The sequence below is a fragment of the Zalophus californianus genome, chromosome 8 (genome assembly GCF_009762305.2).
Source record: "Zalophus californianus isolate mZalCal1 chromosome 8, mZalCal1.pri.v2, whole genome shotgun sequence".
In the NCBI taxonomy this organism is placed as follows: domain Eukaryota; kingdom Metazoa; phylum Chordata; class Mammalia; order Carnivora; family Otariidae; genus Zalophus; species Zalophus californianus.
This window is the reverse complement of record NC_045602.1, coordinates 112403612-112419574: the sequence shown is the minus strand read 5'-3', so window position 1 is coordinate 112419574 and position 15963 is coordinate 112403612. Positions and strand designations below refer to the sequence as shown.

The 15963-nt window shown below is 52.0% G+C and overlaps 1 protein-coding gene across 4 annotated transcripts in view; it reads left to right on the top strand.

Moving 5' to 3' along the window:
• FAM110A (family with sequence similarity 110 member A) overlaps positions 1 to 2887 on the top strand; it is a 122222-nt gene extending 119335 nt beyond the window's left edge. For all 4 annotated transcript variants that reach the window (XM_027620767.2, XM_027620769.1, XM_027620766.1 and 1 more), the window contains one exon: positions 1365 to 2887. In XM_027620767.2, the coding sequence (XP_027476568.1) occupies positions 1460 to 2347 (888 nt within the window). In that variant the 5' untranslated portion in view covers positions 1365 to 1459 and the 3' untranslated portion in view covers positions 2348 to 2887. The remainder of the gene's footprint in view (positions 1 to 1364) is intronic.
• The last annotated feature ends 13076 nt before the right edge of the window (positions 2888 to 15963 follow it).

The following is a 15963-nucleotide window of genomic DNA, read 5'->3' as shown; positions in this document are numbered from 1 at the left end:
TTCCAGAAGAGGATGGTGTCAAATGTCTAGCACACAGTAGGGATCCCTGCCTTCCTACCCCGATGCAGACTCTCCTCCTGTCATTCTGGGTGACCACGTGGGGCTGTCCAGTATAGCTTTCGGCTATGGATGGACATCTCTGATCTGCACTGTCTGCTCTAGTGATCAGTATAGTGGCTGTTGAGCACTTGAAATGTGGCTAGTGTGATTGAGGAACTGAAGTGTAAGTTTTCATTTAATTTAAAGCTAAGTTGAGTACCCATATGTGGCTAGTGGCCATTAAATTAGACAACACAGGTGTAGATGACAAGGACTTTACCTAGATCAAGTCCTCCTCTCTCATTTTACAGAAGAGAAGTTTCAGGACTTGGTCGGTAGGTTTTCTTCTGGCCCATCCCTGGGAGAGTTGGCTGGGGACACTTTGTGTCTTTAGCCCTTTCTTGGAAAAAGGATCAGGGCTGGCCTGATGCTTAGGTGATCCTGTGGACACTTGTGCATCTGGGTGTGGGCCCCCTTGTCTATGGATGCCCATCCTCTGGCTGCTGGCAGATCCAGGGTCTGCTGGATGCTCTCAAGCAGGGTTGTGTGATTGTGGGCTTTTCTGGCTTCTCTTGGAACAGCATAGCTCAGGGCTGACATTTCTAGCTGACAGGCATCCTTGGATCATTGTCGGCCTGGCATTGAAGTCCCATACTGGAAGCTGATGAGTGTCTGGACTTCACTGGAGTGGGGGCTGGAGATTTTCTACACTCCTCCTCCACCAGCTTTACTGCTATGCCTGGGGCCTGGCATGTCTAGACGGGTGAATAGCACTGGACAGCTTCCTGCCTGGGTGGGTAAGGGTGGGAGGTAGTAGCAGGTTCTCTGGGGACAGTCCAGGTAGCGTGTGGGGTTGGAGCCCTTTCTCTGGGTCACCAGGTGCACCAGCACCTCCCCCCTTGGAAGTAAGGGGGCAGAGCCACCAACTTGGTGGGTTAGCTTAATCGTTGAGCTCCCTATCTGCAAAATAGAGCTGTTAAGGGGACCCATTGAGGTTAAGCTGGCTGGTGCCCAGCATATGGCCTGGAGCCCACTTTGCTTCCTTTAAAGCGTGCCTTGCCCTGTCTTTTCTGCCCGGGCTGCTCACGTCTTTGGCACTTTTTTATTTTCTCTCTGCCTCAGCTGGGCCTGGTCCTCTGAGAAGGAGGCGGGATGTGGGTGGAGTCACAGGCCCAACAGTGGTGGCCTTCTGTCTGCTGATTGGCTCCCTTTGAACCAGGGGCGTGGCTATTACCTTTTAATAGGAAAGGCGTCTTCAGCCCCTTTCAGTCTTCGCTGAGCCTTTGTCTGAGCGAGTTCAGCCTCTTTTCTTTCCTCCCCTGTAGCCGTTGCCAGCATCCAGCTGCCAACTTTCTGCCTGGATCTGTCTCCTCGTTTCTCCGGTCTCCTCAGACCGAAGCCCTTGGGGTATGTAACAGCCATGCCTGTGGACACACTGACTCCGGGAGCCCGGGACACCTCTGCCTTACCTTTTCGCCTGCGGACCAAAGTCCCCGGCTACCTGCTACGGAGGCCAGCAGATGGTGGAGCCCGGAAACCTAGTGCTGTGGAGCGCCTGGAGGCCGACAAGGCCAAGTACGTCAAGAGCCTGCATGTGGCCAACACCCGCCAGGAACCTGTGCAGCCCCTGCTGTCCAAACAGCCACTCTTCAGCCCTGGGACTCGTCGCACAGTGCTCACACCTAGCCGCCGAGCCCTGCCTGGCCCTGGCCGCCGGCCCCAGCTGGACCTGGACATCCTTAGCAGCCTCATAGACTTGTGTGATAGTCCTGCGTCCCCTGCCGAGGCCAGCCGTACCCCTGGACGGACCGAAGGAGCCCACCAGGTGCCCCCAGCCACCCCTCCACGCCCGCCACCCAGTACGGCTGCTGTCCGCCGAGTGGATGTCCGTCCCCTGCCCGCCTCACCTGCCCGGCCCTGCCCATCGCCAGGCACTGCCACCGCATCCAGCCCAGCCCGGCCCCCAGGTTTGCAGCGCTCCAAGTCAGATTTGAGTGAGCGCTTCTCCAGAGCAGCAGCTGACCTGGAGCGATTTTTTAACTTCTGCGGCCTGGACCCCGAGGAGGCCCGGGGGTTGGGTGTGGCCCACCTGGCTCGGGCCAGCTCAGACATCGTCTCACTGGCCGGGCCCAGTGCTGGGCCCGGCAGCTCTGAGGGGGACTGCTCGCGCCGCAGCTCTGCCACTGTTGAGGAGCGGGCCCGGGAGCGCGTCCCCTATGGTGTGTCGGTGGTGGAGCGCAACGCCCGTGTGATCAAGTGGCTGTACGGGTTGCGGCAGGCGCGGGATGCCCCAGCAGCTGAGGGCTAGGCCTCCACTGGACTCGGCATTTGCCACAGGACAGATCTGAGAGAGGCAACTGGCCCCTTGACCTCTTCTGCATCCATTCCCTGGCTTGGGGCAGACCCGAGGCTGCTGCCTTGTGTGAACTTGGTATGGAGGCAGAGGCTCAGAGGCTGGACCAGCATCCGTCTGGCACGAACTGACCCTGGAGAGAGTTGCCTTTTGACCTTGGGCCACCCACTACCCCTCACGTGTAGGGGTTTTGACATGAGTCCTGCCTGGTTCTTCTCGTGGGTTTGGATTTGGGGCCCTTAGCCTTCTCCACTGAGAGTGAGGGGCCAGAGGATCTCACTAGGCCTACCTAGTGGTTCTGTTTCCTTCTTCCTTGGCCTCTAACCTTTGCTGACTTCCTCTTCCTTTCCCAGTGGGTCCTGGTTCCCTGGGAACTTGCTCTGGGTGGAGGCAGGGCCTTGGCAGCCTGGCCTAGGTGGGTAGACCACAGGAGGGGCTGGTGGGAGTCTGAACTGCTCCGACTTCCCTCCCTTTGGTTAATAAACACAAATGCTTGTTTTTTGAGGGTTGGGTCATCAGACTCTTCTGTGTTCACAAGGGGAAGGGGAGGGAGACATCTTGGGGTGGGGCTTTCAGAACTCCGTAATTGTTCATCCCAGGATCTGGGAGAGGGGCATGAGGTCAGTGTTTGGCCCAGCCTGAGACTTGAGACCTGAGAGGGGATTCTCATAACCCCCCCGGCTGGCCTGCAGGTGTCCTTCATGGTGGAGGAAACTGGGTCTGGCCACAGAGTGAATCTGGATAGAGCCGGTACTGAGGTCTTTCCCCTGCATCAGGAAGGGGAGCTTGCAGGGGAAAAGCTGATGGCTGCATGGATCCTTCCCATCGCTGCCCAGTTTCCAAGGGGGCAGGAAGCTCAAAGAGCACAGACCCTGAACTGGAGGTGACAGAGGCTGTAGACGGGGGGTTGGAAGCAGGAGATCTTAGAGGAAGAGGGACTTGGGGTGGTCAGCACAAAACAGGTGGCCTTGCCTCCAACTCTGGGTGACCTGGGATAAGCCAGTCTCCGTCTCTGGGCCTCAGGGGGCTGGCACTGGGCTTTGAGGTCTCAGCTCCTTCCTGTCTCCCTCCAGGCAGGTTCCCTGCTAGGAGACACCACCTTGGCTGGTAGTGCAGCTGGGGCTAGGGCCGGGCACGCAAAGAGTGAAAGCCTGGGTGGCCTCTGCCCACCCCCGGGGTGGGAGTGGGGAAGGGGTGGGTGGTGTTTCCTCCCGCAGGCTGTATCGGCTGCAGCACTCAGAAACAGGAAGCTCTAATGGGGGCCCTGGTGACAGGTTTGATATAAGTTTTATTTTAAGCATAAAGAGGAGATTTCCGTTGGGCTGTTGACAAACATCCAGGTCAGCCCAGCTGTCTGTCTGTCTGTCTGTCTGACAGTGTACAATCAACCCCCAGGGGATTGGGCTGGGCCTGGCTGGTTCAGGGAAACAAGGGGAAACTGGGTTATAGAGGAGAGTGGTTCAAGCTCATGAGAATGGAGACCAGCCCCTCATGCTACAGATGGGGAGACTGAGGCACAGGGAGGGCTATAATCTGCCCACAGGCACCCAGCAGGTCTGACAACGCAGGAGTTGAGCCTCCTGGTCCCCAAGTTAAAGGAGTGATGGGGTCAGGAGGGATGATCTGGGCAGGCTCTGCAGAGGAGGTGTCCTTTGAAGTGTCAAGGACCAGCTCCTACAGGCAACTGGGCCAGAGTTCTGTGCCAAGTAAGTGTTGCCCCTTCCTGTGAGCTGCTAGCACCCCAGAAACCCAAGGAGTGTGTAGGCTGCATTTTAGATCACAGGACTGGTGGGGGATGGGCCGGGAGACCCCTTGTTCCTGGAGGAGGTTGAGGGGTGGGTGCAGACCCTTCACATTCATCCTGTCACTGAATCTTCAAGTGACCTTTCCAGGGTCTGTCTGAGAACAGGAGGGGTAGTGGCTTGGGGGCTGTCACAGAGAGGGTCTGTACTCCCATCTGAGGTTACACCCCACAGTCAGTGGCACTCTGCCTTCCTGACTCTCCTCTCTTCTCTGTCCTGGGTCCTGGCAGCCTTTCCTGCTGTCACTTTATTGAGCATCTGCTGGGTACCCAGTAGTGAGTAAGCCAGACATAGGTCCCGCTATGCGGGGTGGAAGGGAATGGGCAGCTCATCAGCAAACACATGGTTGTATAATGTGGAGCAGCGACTCCTGCCCTAAGACCAGACCTGTTCCCAGAGCTGGGCCGGGGGGAGTCAAGAAGGGCTTTGGGAGGGTCTGTTGGGAAGAGAGCAGGGAGGCATTCTTGGAAGTGGAGAAGGTGTTTCCTGGTCCCTGGTTCCAGGAGGGTTTCCCTCCTGCTGGAATTCTGGAGCCCATCAGCCTCCCCTGTGGGGATCTGGGGAGGGAGTGGGTGGGGGCTTCAGTTGGCCTCAGGGATCTGAGGAAACAGCCTCTCTATTGTTCTGCCTGCAGTCAGAGTGTGAGGGGCAGTGAGCATCGAGGGCCAGCAGCTGCTGCCCCCTCCCCTGGGGCTGCCTGGCTTCCATAGCAGCGCCCCCAGGCCAGACTGGCCCCAGCTGCCCAGCCCCTAATTAGGCAGAGATGAGATCTGCTCCCAGATCTATTTCCCAGCAGCTAATTATATACACGTGGGCTTGGGAGCCCAGCAATCTGGCTGCTCACGCCTGTCATGAAGGTGTGATGGGCCCCTGGGAAAGGCACCTGTCCCCACCTGCCAGGCCTCAGTGTACCCTTTTGGCAGAGGATGGGAGGTAGCTAGAGGGCCCTATTCCTTTCCCTAGTGAAATGGTTCTGGTTCTGCTACAGAGGCATTCAAGGGGACCAGGGAGAGGAGACACCCATCCTACCTGACACCCTGTGTCCAGGGGGAGCAGGGAGGGACGGAGGAATTAGTCTATAGGGCCCTGACTCTAGATCCCAGGGTAGGGGGGCACATAGGCAAGAGCCTGGTGACAGCTGCCCCCCCAGATAGACCTGCACGTGGGCTTAGAGCCGTGTGGGTGTTCTCAGGTCCAAGATGGAACACCCCATTCAGGTTTTAAAAAAAAATGTTATTTTCAGATAATGCATTCATATATTTCCCCCAACACTTTATTAAGAAAAATGTCAAACTTAAAGAAAGTTGAAAGAATGCTATAGCAAACACTTAAATACCCACCTACTGGATCCACAGTTCTTCCTATTTTGTTAGATGTGCCCTGTCAGGTATCTGTCCATCTAACCATCTATCAAAACAACCTATTTTTTTGAAGCTTTTCAAAGTAAGTTGCAAACATCGGTATGCTTCCCTTTAAAGGTACTTTGGCACGCATATCATTAGAGATCAGTATTTGTTTAAAGTTTTTTCCCCCCTCTGTATGTGTATGTAAAATTTACATCCTGTGAAATGCACAGATTTTAAAGGTACCATTTGCTGAGTTTAGACAAATGCATACTGTTTCCCAAACCCCAATCAGGATATAGAGCAACACCATAACCATGGAAAGTTCCCTCATGTCCCTTCTCTGTCAATTCCTGTCCCTAGCTCATGGATATTTCTGTGTATCTGTATAAGTTAAGTAGTACTAATAAAAAGCATTTCCTTGCCATGTCCTTCCCACTCCTGACCCCCAAAACAGCCACATTCAACTCTTTTAACTATTCCTTCTGGTACTTTATTCCATATTTCTAAGTAAGATGCTTTTCCTGTGTTTTTCTGGATTAATTTTAGGCAAATATTGTCTGTCTTTCCAGTCTGATGTCTTCACAGTGTCGCTTCTGTAGCTTCACTGCCTGGGTTTGAATCCCAGCCCTTCCCCTTCCTGGCCCTAAGACCCCAGGCAAGTGATTTAACCTTCTTGTGCTCAGTTTCCTCACTTGTAAAACGAGAGTAATACGAATATTTAAGTTATTGGATTGTTACGAGGATTTAACATGTAAAGTGCACAAGAATAATTACTCTGGAAGTGGTCAAAAATGTTTCTTTTTATAATTATTATTATCAAGGAAGAGTTAACTTTTCTCACCCTGCTATCCTTTTAATCTACATTTATCACAATTTTCCATTAAGTGAATATTTAGTGTTATTTATACTGTAACTATACAAATACTGTTTCCTGCTAAGCCAAATCTCATATGATGGTTACATTTCCTTTCTTGTGAAACTTTTGGTTTTTCCTGGAGTTACTACCTGCTTTGCTTTTCATTCCTGTGGTTTCCTCATAACCAACCCATCCTTAATTCTCTGACATCCTCAGTGTCCCCATAGTTACACATAGAAGGTAATGTATTAGTTCCAACTTCCTTCCTGAACCCTTCAAGTGCTCTTTAACACCCCCCACCACTTAAAAAAAAAAAAAAGTAGGACCAATTTTCAAAAGAATCTCAAGCACAAGTACAATCTGTAATGTAAGCATTTGTGAGCACCCCCTGATGTCCCTGCTAGTGGGTCTCTAAAAGGGATAAAAAACTGAGGCTGTGACCCCTACCGCCAGGCCTTTCCATTTACCCACGGGGGGAACCTCTCAGCACTGCCTGCTCACTGTGCCAACCTACGGCTCATTTTGTGCCCTTCACTTTATTCATCCATTTGTTCAACTAAAGTCTGTAGAATCCTTCACCATAACCCTGCACTGTGCTGGGCAGCAACAGGGACAGAGCGCTTGGCTATTGTTGACCTACCCATTCCCAAAATGTATTTATATTGACATATAAGCCTGAATAGTGGTCTGAATAGAGGCATGTGTGGGGTTGGGTGATGGCTGGGAGTGTCTACATGTGACCTATAAGGGGTGTGTCTATGTGGGTGCTGACAGATTTTCTATAGGAGGCCATTTATGTACATTTATATGCACAAGTGTATGTGTTGTCTATACAGTGTATGTTCACTGGTTATGTGTATCAGTTAGTTTTTGCTGTATAACAAACCACCCTAAACCTAGTGGCCTAAGATAATAATTTATTAGTCCATGATTCTATCAACTGGTAATCCAGTCTGGGCTCAGCTGGGCAGTTCTTCTGGTCTTACCCAAGCCCACTCATGTGGTTGCAGTCAGCTGGTCTTGGAGGGCCTCACCCACATGTCTGACAGTTGGCAGCTGTTTGAGGGGTGCCTCCAGTCACCTCCATGAGGTTCACCTCCATGAGGCTAGCTTGGGCCCATTCACATGGTAATCTTGGAGTTCCACATTGAGCAAGAGAAGACAAGCTTCAATGCACATGAGCTTTTGAAAGACTCTGCTTGTGCTATGATTACTAATGTCCCATTGGCTAGACAAAGTGACGTGGCTGAGTCAGATTCAAGGGGTTGAGAAATAGACTCCATCTCTTAGTCATATTGCAAAAGGGCATGAGGACAAGCATGGAGGACTGATTGCAGCTGGTTTTCAATTTAGCACAGCCTATGTGTGCCAAGGGAAAGTCCCCAGTTTGGCAATCAGAGAAACCTGGATATCCTGGTGTTGCCACTTACTTGCTATCTGTCCTTGGTCAAGCTGCCTCACTTCTCTGAGCCTCACAAACTGGAGAGAATGGAATGAAAGGGGACAATCTTTATAAAGTGCTTGTGCTATTCATTTGTTCATTAATGCAACATGTATTTGTTAGCACGAGGCCCACCCTGGGGACACTGTAGTGAACAAAATGAACCAGAACACCCACCCTTGAAAAGCTTAGTCCTGGTTGCAGACAGACGTTAATTGACCATCCCAGTAATTTTATGGTCACTGAAATTAGGCCCTGGAAGGAAGGAGGGATTGCTGACTTGGCCAGGGAGGTCTGGAACCCTGAGCTATTTGAGCTGAGATATGAAGGCTAGGTAGGAGTTAAAGAGAAGAGGGGATAGGAGTGGAAAAGATTTCAGATTGAAGGAACAGTTTGTGCAAAGGCCCTGTGGTGAGAGTAGATTCTAGGAACAGAGAGAAGGTGGGTGTGGCTGGACCTGGAGCACAAGGGCCAGACCATGCAGGGTTATGGGAGCCTTTGAACAATTCGAGGGTCAATCTTGGTAGGGAGACTGAGATGAAACCCAGAGGTCTAATTATGCTCTACAAGGCCCTCATGACCTAGATTCCTGTTACCCTTCCCACATCCTCTTTACTTCTTCTGTTATAGCCACACTGCCTCCATGATGTTCCAGAAACATACCAGACACATTCCTACCTCAGGCCCTTTGCACTTGCCACTTCCATTGCCAGTGTCTATCCTATCCCAGATATGCACATGATGCAGTCTCTTATGTCATTTAGGTCTCTGCTCACATGTCACCTCCTCAGAGAGGCCTTCTCTGGCCCGCCCACTCACCACCCTCCCTACCTAAACCATCAGCATCCAGCAATTACTAGTTCCCTATCCTGGTTTTTTTTTTTTTTTCTTGCTAGAAAAATACATACCAGCCCCTGACTCACAGTAAACAGAAGGCACAAGATCTGTTTCTTGCCTCTGTCTCTTACTAGAATGCAGCTCCAGGAGGCAGGGATTTGACTCTACCCTAGGCTGTGTCCCCATCCCCTGGGGAGCAGTAGGTATCCCATAAATATTTGCTGGATGAAAGAATGAGTGAAAAGGAGTGAGCAAATGGCATACAGGAAGGAACTGGCTCCTGGAAATTAGGAGGTCTGGATTCAAGCCCCGGTTGGGTGACCTTGATAATTGTTCACCTTTCTGTTCCTTGGCTTCCCTAGCTGTGCTGTGAGGCATTTGTGGTCTCTAGCTAGGTTCTGTGGAGGCAACAGGGCCCTGTCGGGGAGGAAGGGAGCTGGGGCCCTCTCCCTGGCCCTCCTGGGGAATGAAAATAGCCTAGCCAAGCCTCTAGGTTGGCCCCTACCCTCACTATGGCATCCAGCTGGAGCCAGGGGGCTCTGTCTGGAGCCTGCCAGCCTGGCGCTGGGCTGGGATCGCAGCTTCCTGACAGCTGGGCCAGGCAGCCCTGGGAGGTTCTTAAGGGCACACCGGGCCTGTTGGATGTCCCCAGCCTCCTTCCCCACCTACCCGTCCACCCTCAGAGTCCACTGGCAGGATAAACCCCTTAATCCCCTACATGCCTGCAGCCTTTGCAGCCTGCAGAACTTTTTGTTGGTCTGCATCTAGTCCCACCCTGCACCGTAGCTGCCTTACTGGGGGGACGCCAAAGCTCAGAGAGGACAGCTGCCTTATTGGAGGTTACAGGCTAGCACGTAGTACAGTTACTACTGGAACCCAAGTCTGGCCCAGTCCTGTCCTGCCAGTGTGTGTGTGTGTGTGTGTGTGTGTGTGTGTGTTTGTGTGTGTGTATGCATATGTGTGTGCTGGGGGTGGCATGACTGCCCAATGGCAGTCCCCTCCCTTCACTGCTGGCCCCCTGGGTCTCTGATCTCTGATAGGGGTAGGGGTGGTGGTTAGTAGCACCTAAAGCCAGGCTGCCAGGGTTCAAATCCCAGCTTTGCTACTTCCTAACTGGACTATTGGGTCCCCCCATCCTTCACCTCAGTGTATGTCATTAGGATAAATACCTTAATCCCGGACATTATCAGGCCTAACTTTATGCATTGACAAGGTTTCAAAGAATTAGTTGCCGGTTTTTGGTATGTAAACCAGTGGAAGAATCACATACACAAACCAACTAAGGTACATCTATGAGGCCCCAAGCACCTACAGTGTGCCCAGCATAGAGCAAAGTTCTGCCTGGGGAGCTCATTCCTGGGAGAGAGTGCCATTGTAAAGTGGTATTGTCATTGCCTCCAAAGGAGCCTCAGAAAGGTGAAGCCATGTACCCAAGGTCCCATGGCCAGGGAGGGCAGAGACAGGAAGGGAGGTGAGTTGGGGGTTGCTGAGACCCCAGCACTCACCCCTCGGGGCTCCTTGAGATGCACTCACCCCTCGGGGCTCCTTGAGACTTAGTAGTGTTTACTCAGGCTGGTGTGTCACTCCGTGTCTGGGCCTTGGTGTTCCTCTTGGCAAAACGAGGTGGGGCAGTGTGAATGGAGAGGGCCTGACCCGGCCCCAGGGGCAGAGGGGCCTGTCCCAGCCCATGATCACCCCCTGGAATGTGGGCTCAGGGGAACCAAAACTTCCAAGTTCTCAAGAATCCAGATCTCAAAAATCAGTTAGTAGGTTATTCTCTCATTGTTTAAATGTGGGTAAGTTACTGTTTAAATGTAAAAATGCCCCCATACAAAGTATACATAATGTTATTTATTTCACCATTATTTGTAATAGCAGACAATTGAAAACAGCCATCAGTGAGAAGTGGGTGAACCAACTTGGGCCCAGCCACACAATGGAATCCCACGTGGCCATAGGGAAGATGCCATGCATGCTCTTGATGTGGAATGGCAGGATGCCTGGGTTGGTGAACAAGCAAGGTGTGGAATGGCACGCACTGTGTGCTACTGCTTTTGGAAGCTGGAATATATGTCCCCACACTCCTGCTGGCATAAAGTCTCCCTGGAGAGTTATACGGTGAGCCCTGCACGTTGGCTGCCTGTGGGCTCAGGCTGGCTGGGGCCAGGGAGAGAGAGAGACTCACGTCTTAATTTTTGTAACTTTTGAATTTTGAACGATGTGAATGTATTCCCTATGCAAAAAATAAATAAATAAATAAATAAGAAAAGAAAGGAAGGAAGGAAGAAAAGAAAGGGAAAGAAAGAAAGAAATTTTAAACCCAGGGAAATAAAACAGAAAGAAGAAATCTGAAACAGACAGACATGAGATGTGCAGGTACAGTTGCTACCCCCTCCCCTAGAGCAACCACAGGCCACATTCTGGGTTTTGTCCAGCTTCGTTCTATGGCTCCACCCTCTACGGTAATATTTTGGTTTCCACACGCACAGCACCCACGGGAAACGCCAGCCAATGGGCATCAGTTCTGGGCTGGGCTGCCTGCCAGGGTTGGTGGTGGGTATGACACAGCCCCAGGATGGCGTTGTCCAAATGCCCGAGTGATGATGCAGCCCCGGATGGAATGATGACACTTCCCACAGTCTCACAGGCCCTACTGGTCTGGTGTTTGTCTGACAACTTCCAGGTGGGTGTGTGGACACTTTCAACAGCCATCCCCATCTACTAGCTCTGAGCCTTCAGGGACTAAACCCATCCATCCATCCATCATCCATCCATCCATCCATCCATCCATCCATCCATCCATCCATCCATCCAATATTTATTAAGTACCTACAATATGCTCTTCAAGGAACTGAAGACAGAGCAAAGAACAAAACAAGAGTTCCCGCCCTGTGGAGTTGACATTCTAGTGTGGAGATAGGCGATGCATGCCAGAGTGGAAATGTCCTGGAGAAAATGAAGCCAGGAAGGGAGGTGGGGGGACCCTAGGTTTTTTTTTCTTTTCTCCTGAAGTATATAATTGACATACAACAATGTTGACCCATTTTAGGTATATGGTTTGGTGAGTTTCAACAATTGTATTGTATCCACCACTACAGACAAGTTCTAGAAGATTTCTATCATTCCAGAAAGTTCCCTCCTGCCCCTTTGCAGTCAGTCCTGACTCCCACCCCACTTCCCGTCTGGGACACTGCTGGTCAATTTTCCTTCACTAGGAAGGATTGGATTTGTCTTTTCTGCAGCTCATGTTGATGGCATCTGGCTTCTTTCACTCAGCGTGATACATTTGTGATTCACTCATGTTGTTGTGTGTCTGTCTCTTTTTATTGCTGAGTAGTCCAGGGTACAGATGTGCCATGTTTTGTCTGTTCACCCAGTCTATTGAAGGGCATCTGGGTTGTCTCCATGCTTTGGCCATTTCAAATAAAGCTGCTATGAACATCCCTGCACAGCTCTTGTGCACGTACACTTCCCTGTCTCTTGGGTAAATGCTGGGCCTCCTGGTAAGTGTATATTTAACTTTATTAGAAGCAGGCATTGTGCTTTTATTTTTTAATTTTTTAATTTTTAAAGATTTTATTTATTTATTTGAAAGAGAAAGAGAGAGTATGAGCAGGAGGAGGGGCAGAGGGAGAGGGAGAAGCAGACTCCCTGCTGAGCAGGGAGCTCAATGTGGGGCTCGATCCCAGGACCCCAAGATCATGACCTGAGCCAAAGGCAGACGCTTAACTGACTGAGCCACCCAGGTGTCCCTGATTGTGCTTTAAAATAATGTGGTCAGGGGCGCCTGGGTGGCTCAGTCGGTTAAGCGTCTGCCTTCGGCTCAGGTCATGATCTCAGGGTCCTTTGAGCCCTGCATCAGGCTTCCTGCTCAGTGGAGAGCCTGCTTCTCTCTCTCCCTCTGCTGCTCCCCCTGCTTGTGTGCTCTTTCTCTCTCTCTGTCAAACAAATAAATAAAGTCTTAAAAAAAAAAATAGCATGGCCAGGGCAGGCTTCCGCAAGCAGGTAACATTTCATCAGAGACTGGAAGGGGGCAAGGGAAGCCTCATGGATATCTGTGGCAAGACTGTTGTAGGCAGAGGAACTGGGTGGGTGGTGTATCTGCTGTGTTTGAGGAACAGCACGGAGGCCAGGCTGGTGGGAGTGGAGTGAGTGGGCGGGGAGAGGGCTTGGAGGTGGGGTCAGTGTGTAACAGGGGCTTCATAGGGTAGGGCGTGTAGGTCATGGTGAGGATGTTGACTTTTACTCTGAGAACCCACAGGCGGTTTCTAAGCAGAGGTGGGACAGGATCAGACTTGTATTTGAACATCCTCCCCCATGCCAGGCTGCCCAGTGGAGAATGGGCTGCAGGGCAGCCAGGGAGGCAGCGGGGAGGCCGATGAGGAGGGTACTGCAGCAGTCCTGGCCGGAGACGGAGGAGGGGGGCTGAGGTGAAGGGGGCAGAGGGTGCGGATGGTCAGATTCTGGATCTGCTCTGAGAGTGGGGCCGACAGGGCAAGTATTGGATGTGGGAGGCGAGGGAAAGAGGACACAAAGTGTGATAGAATCTGAGGTGGTCTCTCAGCAGCTGAGAGTGACCCCCCCACCCCCACCCCCGGCCACCAGCCAGCAAGGAAATATACACTTCAGACCGGCAACCACCAGGACTTGAACTTGGTGGACCACCTGAACCACTCTGAGCCTCCACAAAGGAACAATGCCCAGCTGACAGAGGGATTTCAGCCTAGAAAGACCCTGAGAAGAGACCCTGGCTATGCCTGGACTTCTGATCTACAGAAACTGTAAGGTTGTGGTTTTCAGTCACTACGTTTGTGATGTTTACTCAGCAATAGATAACTGATACAAGCATCCTAGAATTCTATACTGTCAGAGCTAAGAGGGTCCTTAGCAGCCACTGAGTCTAACCTCCTCATGTACAGATGGGGAAACGGAGGCCCAGAGAGCAGCTAGGACTTAACACTGGTTCTTGCAGAGAGACACCGTCAGGCAGAAGCTGCCCCAGCCGTAGAGGCCCCAGCAGGCCCAGCCTCTCATCTCCTAGGAGGCTGCGGTATGAACCCCTCTGCCAACACCTCCTCCATCAGGGCCCTGGCCCCCCAGAGAGCCGGCTTCTGGCCACCCACTGAATAGCCTGAGCTCCTGGGGCAGCAAGCTCAGGCAGGCTCCCTGATGGGCCAAGCCAGGTGGCCAGGAGGTAGAGTTCTCACCCCCACAGCAGAACAGGTCCCGAGGGTGCGGGAGCCAGGCCCAAATCTGGGACCCCAGCTGAGAAGGACAAAGCACAGGCTTAGGTCAGAGGGCCTGTGGTTAGGATCCCAGCCCTGCTACTCACCAGCTGCAGGACTCTGGTCAAGGGGTGCCCCTTTGCTGAGCTGCAGTCCGTAAACTGGGAGCAAGAAGGCCCTCCTCCTGACAGTCAGTGAGCTAAGGTGCGTGAAACTCTTGGTAGGAGCACCGTAAATGTACAAATGCATGGCCCCAAACTCTACCTTCTTATGGGCCTTGGTTTCCCCATCTGCGAAATGGTCTTGTGCCCTAGATGTGTTTGGGAGGGCCCTTGTAGCTCTAACAGTGGGCCATTTGGGGATTCAAATTCCGGCTCTGCCTCTAACTAGCCGTGACCTTGGATTAGTCACTTAAGCCCTCTGAGCCCCAGTCTTCTCACCTGTAAAATGGAGCTATTAGTCATTCCTGCCATTACATGAGATGCGGGTCAGAGACTTAGTCGAGTGCCTCAAGAAACTGTCAGCTGGTTTTATCATCATCATGATCATCATCATCATCATCATCATCATTGTTCCGAGCGCCTGCTGGAAGGGGCAACAGGCTAGAGGCTCCAGGGCGAGGGAAGTTTAGTTTCCTTGGAGACAAACATTTGTGGGCTGGGCCAGGCCTGCATGTATTTCTGGTCAAACAAAACTAGTTCTTTTCCCCCCAGCTCTCTGGCCCTGCACCATCTAAAACCAGGCCCCAAGTATCATGGTGCTTCTACATGCAGGTTTTGGGAAATAAAAATGTGCATTCATTTATGTTTGCAGTTCTGGGAACTACCTCCTATTTTTCTCTAGAGGGATGGCAATAGCTTCGTGCAAATGCCTGGAGGTGGGAATGTGTGTCATAGGCACAAACGGTGTCCCCACTGGCCACGTTTGAGTTGTGCCTGCTATCCTCTGCACACAACGGACTCGCTGGTGGTAACAGACACCTGACTGTGGGCGGGGAAGCCAGAGTCTCTCCTGGGAAGTTGACACCTGAATGGAGGGCGCACAGGCAGAAGGTGGTTGGAGATGTGTCATCCCTGGCCAGGACCCTAGAGAGGACAGCCACAGGCTCTGCCACCGAGGCCCCTACACACGCCTGAGTCCTCATGCTGGGGTTTTGTTCTTTCCCCACTCGGGGGACCCCTTCCCATAAATCCACTGCTCGCCTTCTTGGTTAGTCACTTTCTGGTGTTTGTCACCCCATTGCCCTTGGCCGATGTGGTGACTGGAGGGGACAGAGCCTTGTTGGGGGTTGAGGGCAGACTGTGGGATGGAGCAGTGACCCCTCTGGTCTGTGCAGGCAGTTTTGGGGTGCTTCTGTGCAGAAAGAGCACTGGAATCAGAGTCTGGTTCTGCACATGTGACTTTAAGTAAATCACTTAGCCCCCCTGTATGGTCCAGTGGGATGGAACCAGGGGCAGGGGGGACCTCCGTGAGCAGGTGGGGAAACTGAGGACCAGAGGGAGGGAGGGCTTTATCTAAAGCCACACAGCAGGTTTGGGACAGTCCCTGGAGAGCTCCTGAGTCCCCCAGACCCTGGCCCTGAGGCAGAGCAGTTCCTGGAGTGGGCAGGAGTAGTCCATAATTACTAGCAGAACCTGTTTCCCCCAGACGAACCTCAGGTCCACCAGCAAATCACAGATCACAGATTCCGTTCCCAATTAATGGTCCCGTTTGGCTCTGCAATAGTATCAACATCCCATTCGAGCAAACTGATTCCAGAGATTGACAGGGCTTTGTCCTAGGTCACAGCACAAGGTCATGGCAGAATAAGTCTGAGCCAGATCTGAAACGCCCATGCTTTGTGCTCTAGATCAGTGTTTTCCAAGCTGATATATGGGGAAATATCGGGGTGGTGGTTAATGAGTTCTCCAGAGGGATTTTGGTGATAACCCTAGAAAAGTAACTCAAGCATCTCATGCATCCTCTGCATGACCACAGGTGAGTCCTACCTGAGATTGTATTTGGGCTTGTGATCACATTGGCACCAAGGAATAACGTTTACTGAGCACTAACTAGGGGCCAGGC